Source organism: Lycium barbarum, chromosome 4, assembly GCF_019175385.1.
Source record: "Lycium barbarum isolate Lr01 chromosome 4, ASM1917538v2, whole genome shotgun sequence".
NCBI classification, from domain to species: domain Eukaryota; kingdom Viridiplantae; phylum Streptophyta; class Magnoliopsida; order Solanales; family Solanaceae; genus Lycium; species Lycium barbarum.
This window is the reverse complement of record NC_083340.1, coordinates 134,226,378-134,240,957: the sequence shown is the minus strand read 5'-3', so window position 1 is coordinate 134,240,957 and position 14,580 is coordinate 134,226,378. Positions and strand designations below refer to the sequence as shown.

The window sequence follows — 14,580 nt, the reverse complement described above, 5'->3', positions numbered from 1 at the left end:
ATTTAATTCCTCTAATGTAGTAATAAATTAGCTCTTCTGGAGTTGCCCATTAATTGTGTACTACCACACATTTCATAACATCATTCGTATGATGAACATCCCTTTAAAAGAGAAAATTATATCATTTGGGTCGTGATCAAACATTATTTTAGGCAAGAACCGTTTCTTGTTTTAACCTTTTCCCTTAAATGATCATCATCGGCAAGGTGATCAATGACCACTTATATCACAATACTGATTTCTCTCAAACCTCCCCATGAGGTGAGTTGTGGTATAGTATAACCATACATAAGCATGTATATATGCATATATATATATTATCACATCTTGCCACATTCACTTTAAAGAATGGGCCAGCAATCACAGTGCTTATCAAAAGTTACATTTTTTTTTTTAAGGAATGAACTATAATCCTTTGTATGTGCTTCATAAATGTTCATTATAAGTTCCTTGTCATGCTATGAAATTTATTATATTTATATGATCCACCTCAACATCATTTTGAAAGCTCAAGTACGTCTCAACTTTTTATTCCTTTATTTTGATGGAGGATTTATAAAATCTATTAAATTGGGTCGCACAACAACTGCATGCTCAATGACCTTTCATATCACGTTGATGATAAAAATTATCTTCACCTTTTGAAGGACCATTTTGAGAACCCATAATGTTCTTCCCTTTTATAGTTATCATAATACTGACTATTATTATTTTGTCCTTTATAACACCCACGTTCATTCATATAGCCACAACAAATATTTTATCATCTTTCAGACTTATCATATACTGCTACCCCATTCACTTCAGGGAATGGAGCAAAGTCAGTGGGACGGGCTTCACAATTTTATCAAGAGCATATTAATTTGCTCAGTCAACGAGGACATGACCTTAGATAGGAGGGTTTGGAGGTCTCACATTAGGGTAGAAGGCTAGTAGATAGTCTCGTTATCCTTCCTTATTAGTAGGCACATTATCGCAGTATAATTTCTTGTGCTCTGATTTCTGCTATTATCTGTTATTTCTTGTACTTTGATTATTCTATTTTATCTGTGTCGCTTTCGTTATCTGCATTTCCATATCGCTTTGAATTTCTTAGCACTATATGACCTCTTTTTATGTTTTTTATTGAGCCGAGGGTCTTTCGGAAACAACCGTCCTACCTTGATAAGAGTAAGGTCTGCGTACACTCTACCCTCTCCAAACCCCACGTTGTGGGATTTCACTGGGTTGTTGTTGTTTTTTATTAATTTACTCAGTCATCATCATATCATCAATATCGTGTATTGGGACTTAAACCCAATGTCTTATTCGTATAAAGGCATTTTAAGCCATAATGCAATGGGACCTGAACCCAACTTTTTATATTATCATCATAGTGCACCGGAACTCAAACTCGAGTCTTACTCTCTTGGTGCAATGGGACTTGACTCCACTGTCTTACCCTAAACCAAAAGCATAATAGGCCAAAGTGCAATGAGACTCACTCTCGAGTCTTTTAAATAAAGTACCACTTTATGCTTTTACACTTAACCAAATTAAGTTTTACCAAGACATGAAATATACCAATTCTTGTGGTCGAACATTTCTTGTAACATGTATTATAGTTCAAAGTGGACCATAAAATCATGTCATAATATCTCTCAAATTTTTCATATTGCTCTTCGGGAGCGATTTTGTGACATGATATAAATAATATTTCTCATATACATATCTTCAATTGTAACCACAACAGACTTATGAAAATATTACCACTTCTGGTGGTTATGAGCATAATTAAATTTAGTAATAACTAGGCTTAGAAAGTACTACCACGTACAGTGGTCATATATTTCCTTCTGCAAACTCTATGGGAGTTTAATTGTATCTTTTATGAAAAAATACACTCTATATGTATACATAGTAAAACGATGAAGAGTGCAGAGAAAGCCATCTTGCATGTATAAAGCTACAATCCTCATAAAGAAGTGTGAACATGATTTCGAACAATGAATGAGTTTAACAATAATACTTTGTGTCAGCTCGTAGCAATTATTTGGTCAAACTGCCTCTAATACTACAAAATTGAATTTCAAACAAACCAAATTCAATACTTACCTGTTTCTTAACCCATAAAAACGTATGCCTGCTATAGGAAAAAGATTATTGCTCTTCACACCAAGAGCCCTTATATGACCTGGTGAAAAAGCTCCTTTACTGATATCTTATACTTTCTTCGTAATAGAAAGATGTATATCTGCCATCTCTTTCTTTCTCCGTAGCTTGTAATTATACTAAACAATTAAAAATTGATCAACGAGATTCATTCTTACCTTCTCTTTAAATTGCTTCCTAAACCTGAAATTAAATCAAAGTAAATGCTCAAAATGGTAGAGTCTCGTGCTGATAACGTGTTATAAAATAAAAACAATGTAATAAAATAAAGTAGCAAAACGAAGAGAGAGAGCATAAGAAGCAAGTGTAATAGTACTGCTTTTCTTTCTATTCTCAATTGTGTATTTCTTCTCCATCTTATACAAATGAGTTACCATATATAGGAGGAAATGGTACTTGGTGGCCAAGTAACAAACCTGGTCACCAAGCTAATGATATAAACTTGGCTATCAAGTTTACGTTGCCTCCAAGTTAATGTACAAACAAAAGATAATATTTACAACAGATGAGTCATTATCATTAACATGTGAAGTACAAAAATGTCTGTTTCATTTTAATTAATGATTATGTTGCCAAAGGAACAGACTACATAGAGGAGTAGTTCACGGGTTTGTTGCTCAGGTTAGTCCTCGTGCTGAGGCAGATTTAAACAGAAGCTACTCCCTCTGTTCCAGGATTGTACTTTTCGCTTTTTGAGAATTAAATTTCTTAATTTTGATCGTGTATTTGAATATAGAATTTTTAATTTTTTTGAAATAAAATTACACATTTGAGAATTACCTAAAAAGTACTATAAATCACCATAATTAATAATTTAAAATATTAAAAGATAAATGAAAAAATTACGGTTAAAGAACAATTCCTTTGAATCTCGAAAAGCGAAAAATATCCATTTTTTTGGACGGAGGGAGTAATAGTTAAGTTAGGCTAATAGTTAGGCGAGAATGGTTTATCAAGACCACTGAATAAGCAAATTCGATAATAAACTAATAGGCTTAATACCTAGATAGCCCCTTAAACTTGGCAGGTTTAATAAGATAGACACTCAACCTTAGCTAGTGACCAGATAGACACTTAAACTTGGCAAAAGTGTATCTTTTAAACATCTCATGTTGACATGGCAAGTTGATTGTTTTGCACGCACATAGTAGCGCTTGAGAACCCAAATTGTGATTCTTTTTTTAATTTTTTTTGTTAAACGTGATTCTTTTTTTCCCTCAAAACGTGTATGTAATTGATTTTTGGCTAAATACCTAGTTAGACCCTTAAACATGACAAGTTTTGTAAGATGGACACTCAAACTTAGTAAGTGACCAGATAGACACTCGAACTTGGCAAAAGAGTGTCTTTTAAACATTTTATGCTGACGTGGAAAATGATATCTTCTGCACGCGCATATGAGCGATTGACTAAGTTGTGATTTCTTCTTTCTTCTTCTTTTCCACATAATTTCTTACGTATATTAATGTAGTTGATCTTTTACATTTCAATATATTACTTAATGTGGATCCTACAGTTTTCGGTTACTTCTTCTTTGCGACTCCTTCCGTCTCAATTTATGTGATATAATTTAACTAGGCATGAAATTTAAGAAATAAAGAAAGACTTTTGAATCTTGTGATAATTTAACTAGGCATGAAATTTAAGAAATAAAGGAAGACTTTTGAATCTTGTGATCCTAAATAAGTCAAAGATATTTGTGTGGTTATAGATCATCTCGTTAAGCATAAAAGATAGAGTTTAAAAGTTAAATTGTTGTCAAATAAGGAAATGTATTTTTTTTGACAGACTAAAAAAAAAAATATATATCACATAAATTGGGACAGAGTGTATTATATTATCATTCTTCTCCTTCGATCATTAGCTTCATGTTTTTTATTTTTACAAAGATCAACTTCTTTTTCATACCAACTTCTTTTTCATCATTAGGTTATTACTATATCACTCAAAAAGCATAAAAATTCAAGTAGACTATCGAATGTTAGGGAAGAAAACTCAATAAAACATAATTAATACAGATAAACCTTAGAATTTATTCAAGTTGCATATTGTAAAAATCAAACATCCCTCAAGAAATGGGTATTTCTAAAAATTAAATCTTTACTCAATAAATGGTATATCTTGGACGGATTTTATTATTGGGAAAGAAGATGGAAAAGAGGGTGGGAAAGAAGATGGTATATCTTGGACGGATTTTATTCTTGGGAAAGAAGATGGAAAAGAGGGTGGGAAAGAAGATGGAAAAGATTACATTTATCTTTTTTTTTTTTTTGAAATTGCATGTGTCATTTAACAATTGATCCACTTAACACATTTGAAGCAATTGTATTTCACGCACTTGGGCATATGTACACGGATGTCCAAAAGACACTCTTTTGCCAAGTTCGAGTATCTATCTGGTCACTTGCTAAGTTTGAGTGTCCATCTTACAAAACTTGCCAAGTTTAAGGGGCTATCTAGGTATTTAGCCTTGATTTTTTACATTTCAAAATAAAAATACTATTCCGTGTGGGTCCCATATTTTCAACTTACTCCTTCTTTAACCGTTAGTATTATCATATTCTTCTCCTTGGATCATTAGCATGTGTTCTCCATTTTTACAAAGATCAACTACTTTTTCATAATTAGGTTATTATTATATCACCAAAAAAACATAAAATTCAAGTAAGCTATCAAATTTTATGAAAGAAAACCCAATATGCAAATAAATTTCTCAATATTTTCAAGTTTCATACTGTAAAACCAAACATTGTACCCAATTGAAGAAGTCATAATGAAGTAAAAGGTCTAAGGACTGAGGTTGAGGTCCAATTTTAAGTAAAGCTTTTAACTCATCATAACCAAGTTAAGTTACTCTGGAGTTCAAGTTGGTAGATGGAGCACGAGTTAATGAGAGGGCCGAAGTTTTCTTGAGAAAGAAGATGGAAAAAAAGGATTGGGGTAGAGGGTGGTGGTGGCGAAGGGAGGGGAAGGGGGAACTGCCTGGGTAGTGGATAGTGGGAGGAGGGTTTATTTCTTTTTTTTTATTGCATTTTTTCTATATATATGCTTTAGTTTTCTTCTAATACTTTTTAGTTATATTTGTCAATTTTTTTCTTTGAAACTACACATGTCATTTAATAATTGATCCACATAACACATTAGGAGCAAGTGTATTTCACACACTTTGCCTTATGTACACGGGTGTCTGAAAGACACTTCTACTAAGTTCAAGTGTCTATCTGGTCATTAGCTAAGTTTGAGGGTCCATCTTATAAAACCTACCAAGTTTAAGGGTTATTTAGGTATTAAGCCAAACTAATAATTAGGCTAGAATTGATTAACTAGATCGACAATGACACCTGTAGGTAATTGTCTCTTTCTTAAATAAACTGTGGACCAAAACAAGGAGCTAACGCCCACAGAATGTTTGTAAAATACCAGATGTGATGGAGCGATAACGGTTTCAATTATTTCAAGACTTAACGCAAAAATAAGAGAGAGAAGATCGAAAGAAACATTTTTTAGGGAGAGAGGCGAGCCTAAAAACATATAAAATCTCAAACTGCAGATAAAACAAAAAAAAGAAGACTTATGTTACATGAATTTAATAGGTATATAATATTCCTAGTCGAATTCACGCAAATTATGTTAACCTCAAGTACCTCGTAAAGAACAAAGTAGAAATATAAATATTAGAGTCCCTCAAATATAGAAATGTAAAAGCTAAAAAGCATTCAAATAATATGGACCGGATGGAGTATTAAAATTCCTTTAGAGCCGTGGGTTGGGAGGTAATAGATGGATTCTTTGTTTTTTATTCTTTTGGTTTAATTTATGTGATATTTTTCACTTTTTGAAAGTCGATTTAACTAAATGTTAAAGCTAAATTTGATTAGATTAAGTTAATATTTTAAGATTAAAATTTATATATTTGAAAATTACATGAAAAGTATTATAAGTTTCAACTTTTCTCATATCAATTTGGTGAATAATACCTAGCTAGTAAAATATTGGTCAAAGATCATACAATTTGAATCTCGTAAAATGAAAAATATGAGGCAAATAGTTGATTAGTTTGATTTAAGCGAGGCAACTAACCTGCTATTCCTTGTTGTTTTTTTCAAAGTAGTGAAAACCCTTTTTGTTTATTGGGCAAAGGTGCAAATATATCTTTCAACTTTGCGATTTAGAGCAGATATACTCTCGTTAAAAAAGTGATGCATATATATCCTTCCTGTTACAAAATGATGCAAATATATTCCCGTTCTTACACAAATAGTGCAAATATATCCTTTTTGCTAACGGGATTTTAAAAAAATAAAATCATTTAGCTCTTTTTTTTTAATTAAAAAAATATCATCTGGCTTTAAAAAAAGTCTACCCATTTGTTTGAATAGACATATTTTTCTAATGCCACATGGTAATTTTTTTTGGTGGTCAGATCTGGTTAGTTTAAAAAAATAAACTTTGTGGCTTTAAAAAAAAATTGGTCTACCATTTTTTTAAACGAATCAGATCCGATCCACCAAGAAAAAACATCATCATGTGGCTTTATAAAAATATGTCTACTAAAAAAAGGGTAGATTTAAAGCCACATGATATTTTTTTTAATTAAAAAGTAAATTAAATGATTTTTTAAAAAAAAAACAGTAAGCAAAAAGAATATTTTTACACCATTTTATAACGGCAAAGATATATTTACATCACTTTTATAGCGGGAGTATAACCATTCTAAATTGCAAAGTTAGAATGATATATTTACACCTTTTCCCTCGTTTATTTTAGTTTTTATCTACTTTGTTATTTTCCATATGTGCCAAAATCAGTGTAGTTGGAGAGTGATGGCGACATATTATAGTGTTAATGTCAATTTTAGTTTTTTTATTAGTATCAAATATTTTTTTTTTACAGTGTTTGTTTTAGTGTATCTTCACTTGTTATTATATGTGCCAAAATCAGTGTAGTTGGGGAGTGATGGCGCGACATTTAATGTTAATGTCATTTTCGTTTCCATAGTTTTTTATTATCAAATATATTATTCCATCTGTCTCAATTTATGTTATATACTTTTTTTTAATCTATACTAAAAAGGATAATACATTTTTATATTTAGAAAAATTTACTTCCTCCATCTCATATTACTTGTCCACTTTCTCTTTTACATGTCTTTTAAAAATTCATAAATAAAAGTGTATTTTTATTACATTATCCTCCTCTCTCTCCAATTAATTGCATTCTAATTAATATTGGTTACCTTTAAAAAAACAATTAATGTTAAGAGCCAAGTAGGAAAAACTTAATTAATTCTATTTTGATTTTGTAAATTCACAAGTATTTTGGGATGGATGTTTATACTAATGTGGACAACTAATATAGGATGGATGGAGTAACTTAAAACTTCCCCTTGTGCCCTTAATGAAATGATTTAGAGACACAAAAATATCTACGACTTATTTTGGACCATATATTTCAAAATAATTCTTTCATTTCTTAAATTTCGTGTCCAATTAAACTATATCATATAAATTGGGATGAAGGGAGTAGGTGAGATAGATTTCCTTGTTCCCTCCCCCTAGAGAAAGAAAACGAAAGAACAGTTTGAGATCTCTTCTTTAAAATATGAAACAATGATTGATCACTCTAAGGCCCGTTTATCCATAGATACAAAAAAAAAAAAAAAAACACTTTTTTTGGAATTTTGAAGTTGGAGTTGGAGTTGTGTTTGACCATAGTTTTTGAAATTATAGTTTTTGATGAAATATAGTTGTAAAAAAGTGAAAATTTTTGAAAAATAAGTTTTTGGTATTCCGGAATACAACTTCAAGTTGTATTCGAAATTCTAATGGTCAAACGTTGAAAAGTGAAAAAAAAAAATTAAAATAAAGTGAATAATTCTTATAGCCAAACGCCCACTAAGTCTAAACGCACAAACATAAATTGGGATGAAGGGAGCAGGTGATATCGATTTCCTTGTTCCCTCCCCCCTAGAGAAGGAAAACTAAAGAACAGTTTGAGATCTCTTCTTTAAAATATGAAACACTGATTGATCACTCTAGGACTAAACGCACAAACCTAATAATGCATACTATTGCACTTTTCTTTTTAATTTTTATTTCTTCTATAAACTATATTTTCCGTTCATTTTTACTATTCACGTTACACATCCCTTAAAAAGTAATCCCTCTGTCCCAAATATATATGATATAGTTCGAATTTAGAGAGTTAAACAAGAAAAAAATTTCCCGCAATTTATTTGTATGTCTCATAAATACTTTAAATTGTTAATTATTGTAATTCATAGTACTTTTTCTATAGTTTCTAATTATGTAAATTATTTTTCAAAAACTTAAAGATTGTATGCCCGAATTCACAGTTAAAATAAAGTAGTTTGATTTTCAAAATTTCTGAACCGTATCATATAATTTGGGACGGAGGAGTAATTAATAAAATGATAAATTTACTATAACACCCTTTAAATATAATAAATGCAATGTTTTGAGAAATGTTTGGTAAATGATTATAGTGAATAATAAGGTAAATTAGAAACTAATTATTAAATTTTGTTTTATTTCTAAACTGAATAAATAAAAGTAGATATCTATTTTTGAATGGATCGAATATGAAAGAATTAATTGATCACAGCAAATAGTACAAAAACCTGAATGCATCTTAAAATAGTTTGTGTCATCTTAAAATAGTCCTGCTAAATGAGAAATGTCAAAATTTCATGGTTGGGTAGGATATCATCGTCATATTAGTCATTTTCCTTATCGTTTCAGCTTAGTTAGCTTTTCTCTTCCGCAATGAATTATGATAGCAGATGATGGCTCACCGTACCACTCTTCTCTTCTTTATATATTTGTTTATTGATAGGGATGAAAGAAAGACAACCTTTTTTTCCTTCTTTACGCATAACATTAGCTACTAATTCCTCAAATTATTTTGTAAGAGTTTTTAAAATGCTAATAATGTATAAGTATTATATCAAAATATGCAATTCATTTATTATTCCCTTAAAGAAAATACAAACAGAGAGAGTTAAAGGAAAGTAAGAGACATTAATTGGAAAGCCTAAAATTTAGCAAAATCCATGATATCTTGGTCACGGACAAAGGAGTTCATGTACTTTTCCTCCAAATCTATTTGCACAGCAATGCTAGTTTCACATTCTGTATCGTATAACCAAAACATTTGACTATGCCTTGAGCCAAAATGCATTAAACTTGGTTTTCCCCAACCAAAATCAACTTTATGTATGGGAAACCTGCATAGACTTGAGCTTGTGAAATTCACAACTTCATTGTTTCCTCCCCATTCTAATCCAGAATAACTATCCTTGTATAAGTTGACAACAAGAGAAGCTATCTCATCTGGAGTACTTTTGGCACAGTAACTCGTAGTCTCTTGAACTGTCTCTCTTATTAGTTTTACAATGTGATGTAAAGACTCCATCTTTGTCTCATCATCATGTTCAAATCTTATAGGAATTTCAATGATTAAATTCCCAAAAGAGTTTGCAATTTCAGGAAAAGCTAAAACCTTACCACGCAAGTTAAATGGAAAGGCTATTATAGACCGTTTCAAATGCGGATTTCCAGCTCCAGCTGCACGGATTAGAGACCTCCAGAGAAGTGTTGTTATCATCTCAACTCGTGAAGGTTTGAAACTCAAACCTTCTGAATCAAATTTCTCTCTGAGCCTTGATATTGCAGCTTCCTCGAATACAAACTTTCTCGCAACCAACTTAGATTTTGGACGTTTGCCTTCATTAATAGGAGGCTCAAGAATGGCAGTTAAATCCTTGACAGGGAAAAGAGTTCCCAAATTGAAGCTCATGAAGTTGTTGATCTCCTTACAAGGAGTTCCAAATTTGCACACTTTGGCCCATTCGTAAATGAATGTGAAAGCCGTGAATCCATCCATAGCAGGGTGTGCACAGCTAAAACCTAGAGCTAGGCCACCACATTCGAACGTTGTGACTTGCACAACCATAAGTGGCATGACGAATATATTCGTCTCGTCCACATCCATAATACCCTGAGGCCAAAATGACAATACTGGATCAAGGTCTTCTTTTGTTTGTTGGAGAAAATCGTCGAGCTTACAATTGACCGTTGCTTTTATGTAAGTTACACCTTGATCGAGACACAGAACAGTGGATTCATCTTCTGTACTGAATCTACCGGCTAAAGGGTAAGCATGGGTTAAAACCCTCGACAAGGACTCTTCCAGCTCTTCATTTTTTGAGTTATTGTTACCATGAGGATAGAAAAGAACAAGAGGTATGTGTACTGTGTCAGCCACTTGATCAAAGAAACATAACTTGTAATTTTTGAGGTGGTTTGGTGTTGGTGATGATGGTTTTATGAGGCTTTTGGACAAGATTTTGACTTGCGTTGGATCCTTCATATTGATGTATTCAAGTTGTGGCAAGGGAAACACAGCTAGAGGGCGACCGACCTACCAGACCGGAGGCGGAGGCAATCAAGAATTAATATTAATATATTATGTAAAAAGGATCAAGACTATTAAAGCCACTTTAATAGTAATTTGAGAAGCTTGTGATTTCCCTTTATATAGGGAAAATGGGAGCCAGTACAGATCCCTCTAAGTCTGATTCAGTCAATCTTTTAAAATTAATTTCCTTAACTATTTATCTAACTATAGTTAAAAAACAAAAAATCCTGCAAATCAACAGCAAAATATATATCCGGAAAAAAGTCAATTGTTGAAACTGCAATTTCTGATTGAACCAAAGCCTTGGGTAATTTGGAGGTGAAACCCATAAAAAAGGTTGGAATTTTCGTTGATGATTGCCATCTCCGTTTAGCCATTGATTTTCTCCATTATCAACAACCCTTGTTTATGAAAAAGCAGAAGCCGTAACTAGAAACATAACAAAGATGAATTTCATTATAAAGAGGTAATTTTACAAAGAATATACCGCTAGAATAAATGTAATTATTGTTATAAAGAAGTAAAATATAATATGAAAAATCGATTTCAGAAAAAATCAGACTGTTATACTGAAATATTGTTATGCTTATAACAAATACTACAATTATTAAAAGATTTGAGTATATATCATTATTTAATGTGATTTCATACCTGCATACTTCTATTATATTAATTTATTAAGAGAATCAACAACGGAAATAAAGGATTAAAGGGGACGTCTCCCGCATATTGCTTGTCATAAATGATAGCCTGCGGCCCACTGCTTCTTATGGAATCAATAATGGAAAAAATCGTCGGTTGGTGATGATCAAAAATATCTTTGGTAGGTGGTGATCCTGGAAAAGTTTTACAATGTTTGAGGCATGCCAACTCATATTTGTATTTGTGTGAGGCATCCCTTTATTGACAAATGAACAAGTGCAGGTCTTACTTTCCAAACAATCAAAGACTCGTGTACTTTCTTCTTCGCCATCTTTTACCTCCGAGTCTGCGCCAAAATGACCTATTTTTACACTTATAGACACAAATAGCAAGTTTTTTTTTTTTAATACCAAAATATGTATTTCGTTGGATATCCAACGAAATATCAAAAAATTTATTATTCCGTCCGGTCAAAAAAAAAAACTGCTATTACATTTCACCACAAGTGTAGCGAAATGTTATAATATATAATTTTTTTTTTGTATTTCGTGCATTTTCCAACGAAATAGAACAAAATTTATTTTGTTCTATTTCGCTGGTTAAGTGGCGAACCACAACCCCCCCCCCCACCCTTTTTTTTTTACCGTTTTCTAAAACCTTTCCACTTTTACCCTAAATTTTGTTTTAACTTATCACTCTGCGCCGCACCCCTTCATCCATTCTCCATTCTTCCTCTTCCTCCATTCTCTATTCTTTCTCTTCTTCTATGAATCCCATCACAAGGATATCTCAACTTTTGCTCTATAATCTTCTTCAAACTATTTTGAGGTAATTTATTAATTTTATAACTTTTTACATATATATTTTTTATTTATTCATTATAAATTAGTTCACATTTTTATTTTTTGATTTATTTATATCTTGTACTTAATGTAGTAGCTTATAATAAATTAAAGAAAACAAAAGTGACAAGTTTAATTAATTAATAGTTGGTAATTCAGTTGTTGCTCCAGCTAAAAAAAGCTTTAAAAAATGTTAGTAGAGTTTATTGGTCAGCGAATTGCAATTAAAATACTAAAAAGATCGTTGAAGCTACCGGTTAAAAAGGTATAAATTCCTATTATAAAATGTTCTTTTAGTTGGTCATTTTCATAGAACATCAGTTAAAAAAAAAAAGATGAAGAAATTGTGAGGAAAGTAAGATTGCTAAATATGTATAACCTAAAGATATTTGTATCATTTGCTGGGTCATTTTCTAAGTTCAAATTGTGACTAGTCATTGGAGATTATTTTCTGTTGATAAGCATGAAGAAATTTACTTTTCAAATTAAAAGTATAAGATCAATAAATTGTGAGGAACTTGGACTTGTGATTTTTTGTAGATAATCATCTTTTACTAACTTGACTAATCCCCTCTCCAGTCATATAGTTTGCTTTAAATAGAAAAACAATAGTTATATATAAGATGAATACTATCATGGCAATTAATTATAATGAGCTTAACCAAAAGTTTAATTACATTTCGTTGACCACATAGCGAACTGCAATTATTTTTTGATAGTTGTACACGCATTACATTTTTTCTTTTCTCATGTGATAATATATCTTATAGTTTGACCTTTGTTGACTTTCCTATTGAATATATAGTAAGCAATTGTGTAATTTGCTTGGTTGTCAATTATTCTAACAGCAGAGGCTTCGCGTTGCAATGTTATAGGTATGGTTCACCCCAAAGTCACTGTACATCCAGGTCCAGAAAACTATGATGTGTTAATACTCCAGCAACAACATCGATCTCAGGCTGTGTGGGATGGGAAATTGACTAGACAGGACGCGTGTTTAACTATACGTCGTGCGAATCATGAATTCTGGAATTACGTGAAGCAACACCCTTTACATAATCGCATCCTTAATTACCTTGAGAGGTATGGATTTAGGGGAGTTTTAGCAGTAGGTGATGTGCAGTATGATGAAGGAATCATCACTGCACTTATTGAGAGATGGCGTCCAGAGACGCATGCATTTCATATGCGGACTAGCGAATGTACCATCAAATTACAAGATGTCGAGGTCTTATATGGCATTCCCGTGGATGGCCACCCATTGGTGCAGAGTAATGTTAGAAAAATAACTAAATCAAGGTGGCGGGAATTGATGTACGAGCTTACTAGTTGGTTGCCCGAAGAAGAAGCAATTAAAGGTAGTAGCTTGTTGATAATAACAAAATTATCTAATCATTTGGAAACCTTGATTGCCTCGAATGATATTATTGATGAACACACTGATGAGTCTGTGGTGCAAAAGAGGGTCAGGGTTTACCTGATTTGGCTGATTGGTGGCCCGATATTCCCTGATAATACTGGTTCATTGCTCAGTTTACGCTTTTTGCTTGACATAATAGACCTTGATGCAATCGGCGGGAAAGCTTAGGGAGCAGCGACATTATCATACTTGTACAATTATCTATGTCGTGCTTCGATGTGTAATAGTCATGATGTTTGTGGATTTATTGCTTTGTTACAGGTATGTGAATTTCAATATTATATTGCCCTACTTCAGTAGAAATAAGAGATCAAGTAGCATTCTTATAACCACCATTACCCGAATTTTGAAAAATGAAAAACCGAAACTTGAGCTTTATTATAACCACTAAATGTACCACTATATATAATGCAATCTGGATTATTAATATTTGTGTATATATCTAAATGCCAGCTAACCAGATTTCCTTGAGTTATCATGCTAACAATTTAAAAGTATTGCTTGATACACGTTTAAGCAGGCAACTTCTCTGTTGTCTTATAAATAATCTATTAGATCTCCTAGTATTATAATTTGTATTATAAATCTTAAAAATTATAATATTGTCGGATGGCTTGCACGACAATATTAGCGCATTATCGAAACCCAGCCATAACAACACAATTTTCATGTGTATTTTCGTGTTATTTTATTTAATTCAAAAAATATTTATATATTTAAATTTACTTATACAGGTTTGGGCTTGGCATCGAATTATCCCGATGTAGCCATTACTTCTTCCTCTAAGAGTAAACAAATGAGATATGGTATTTACGCAGAAGTGGACTCGTCGTGGTGTTCGTGAAAGCGAGGCCCGAGCTGTGCTAGTAGTTTGTAGGAATGTTTTAGACAACTTAACTGATGATCAGGTATTTTTTTTAAAAAAAAATTTTTGATAAGAAATGTGAAAAATATAACAACAATAGAATTTTTGTAGATTTTGTTCAGTTTTTGCTAACTCGTACAGTGATAATGGGTGGATTTTGTTTTAATTTGTTATAGCTAGTTTGCTCCAACTTGCTACTGGTTGTGATATTTTTTATGAGC

General features: G+C 31.9%; 2 protein-coding genes across 2 annotated transcripts; one reads left to right on the top strand and one right to left on the bottom strand.

Annotated features, from left to right (window-relative positions):
* Positions 1–9,112: 9,112 nt before the first annotated feature.
* Positions 9,113–11,069, bottom strand: LOC132636574 (acetyl-CoA-benzylalcohol acetyltransferase-like). Its single transcript, XM_060353499.1, has one exon. The coding sequence runs from the start codon at positions 10,540–10,542 to the stop codon at positions 9,205–9,207; it is 1,338 nt and encodes a 445-aa protein (XP_060209482.1). The 5' UTR covers positions 10,543–11,069; the 3' UTR covers positions 9,113–9,204.
* A 1,882-nt stretch (positions 11,070–12,951) lies between these two features.
* On the top strand, positions 12,952–13,662 carry LOC132637820 (serine/threonine-protein phosphatase 7 long form homolog). The gene has a single exon (XM_060354852.1). It carries the CDS (start codon positions 12,952–12,954, stop codon positions 13,660–13,662), a length of 711 nt encoding a protein of 236 aa, XP_060210835.1.
* The last annotated feature ends 918 nt before the right edge of the window (positions 13,663–14,580 follow it).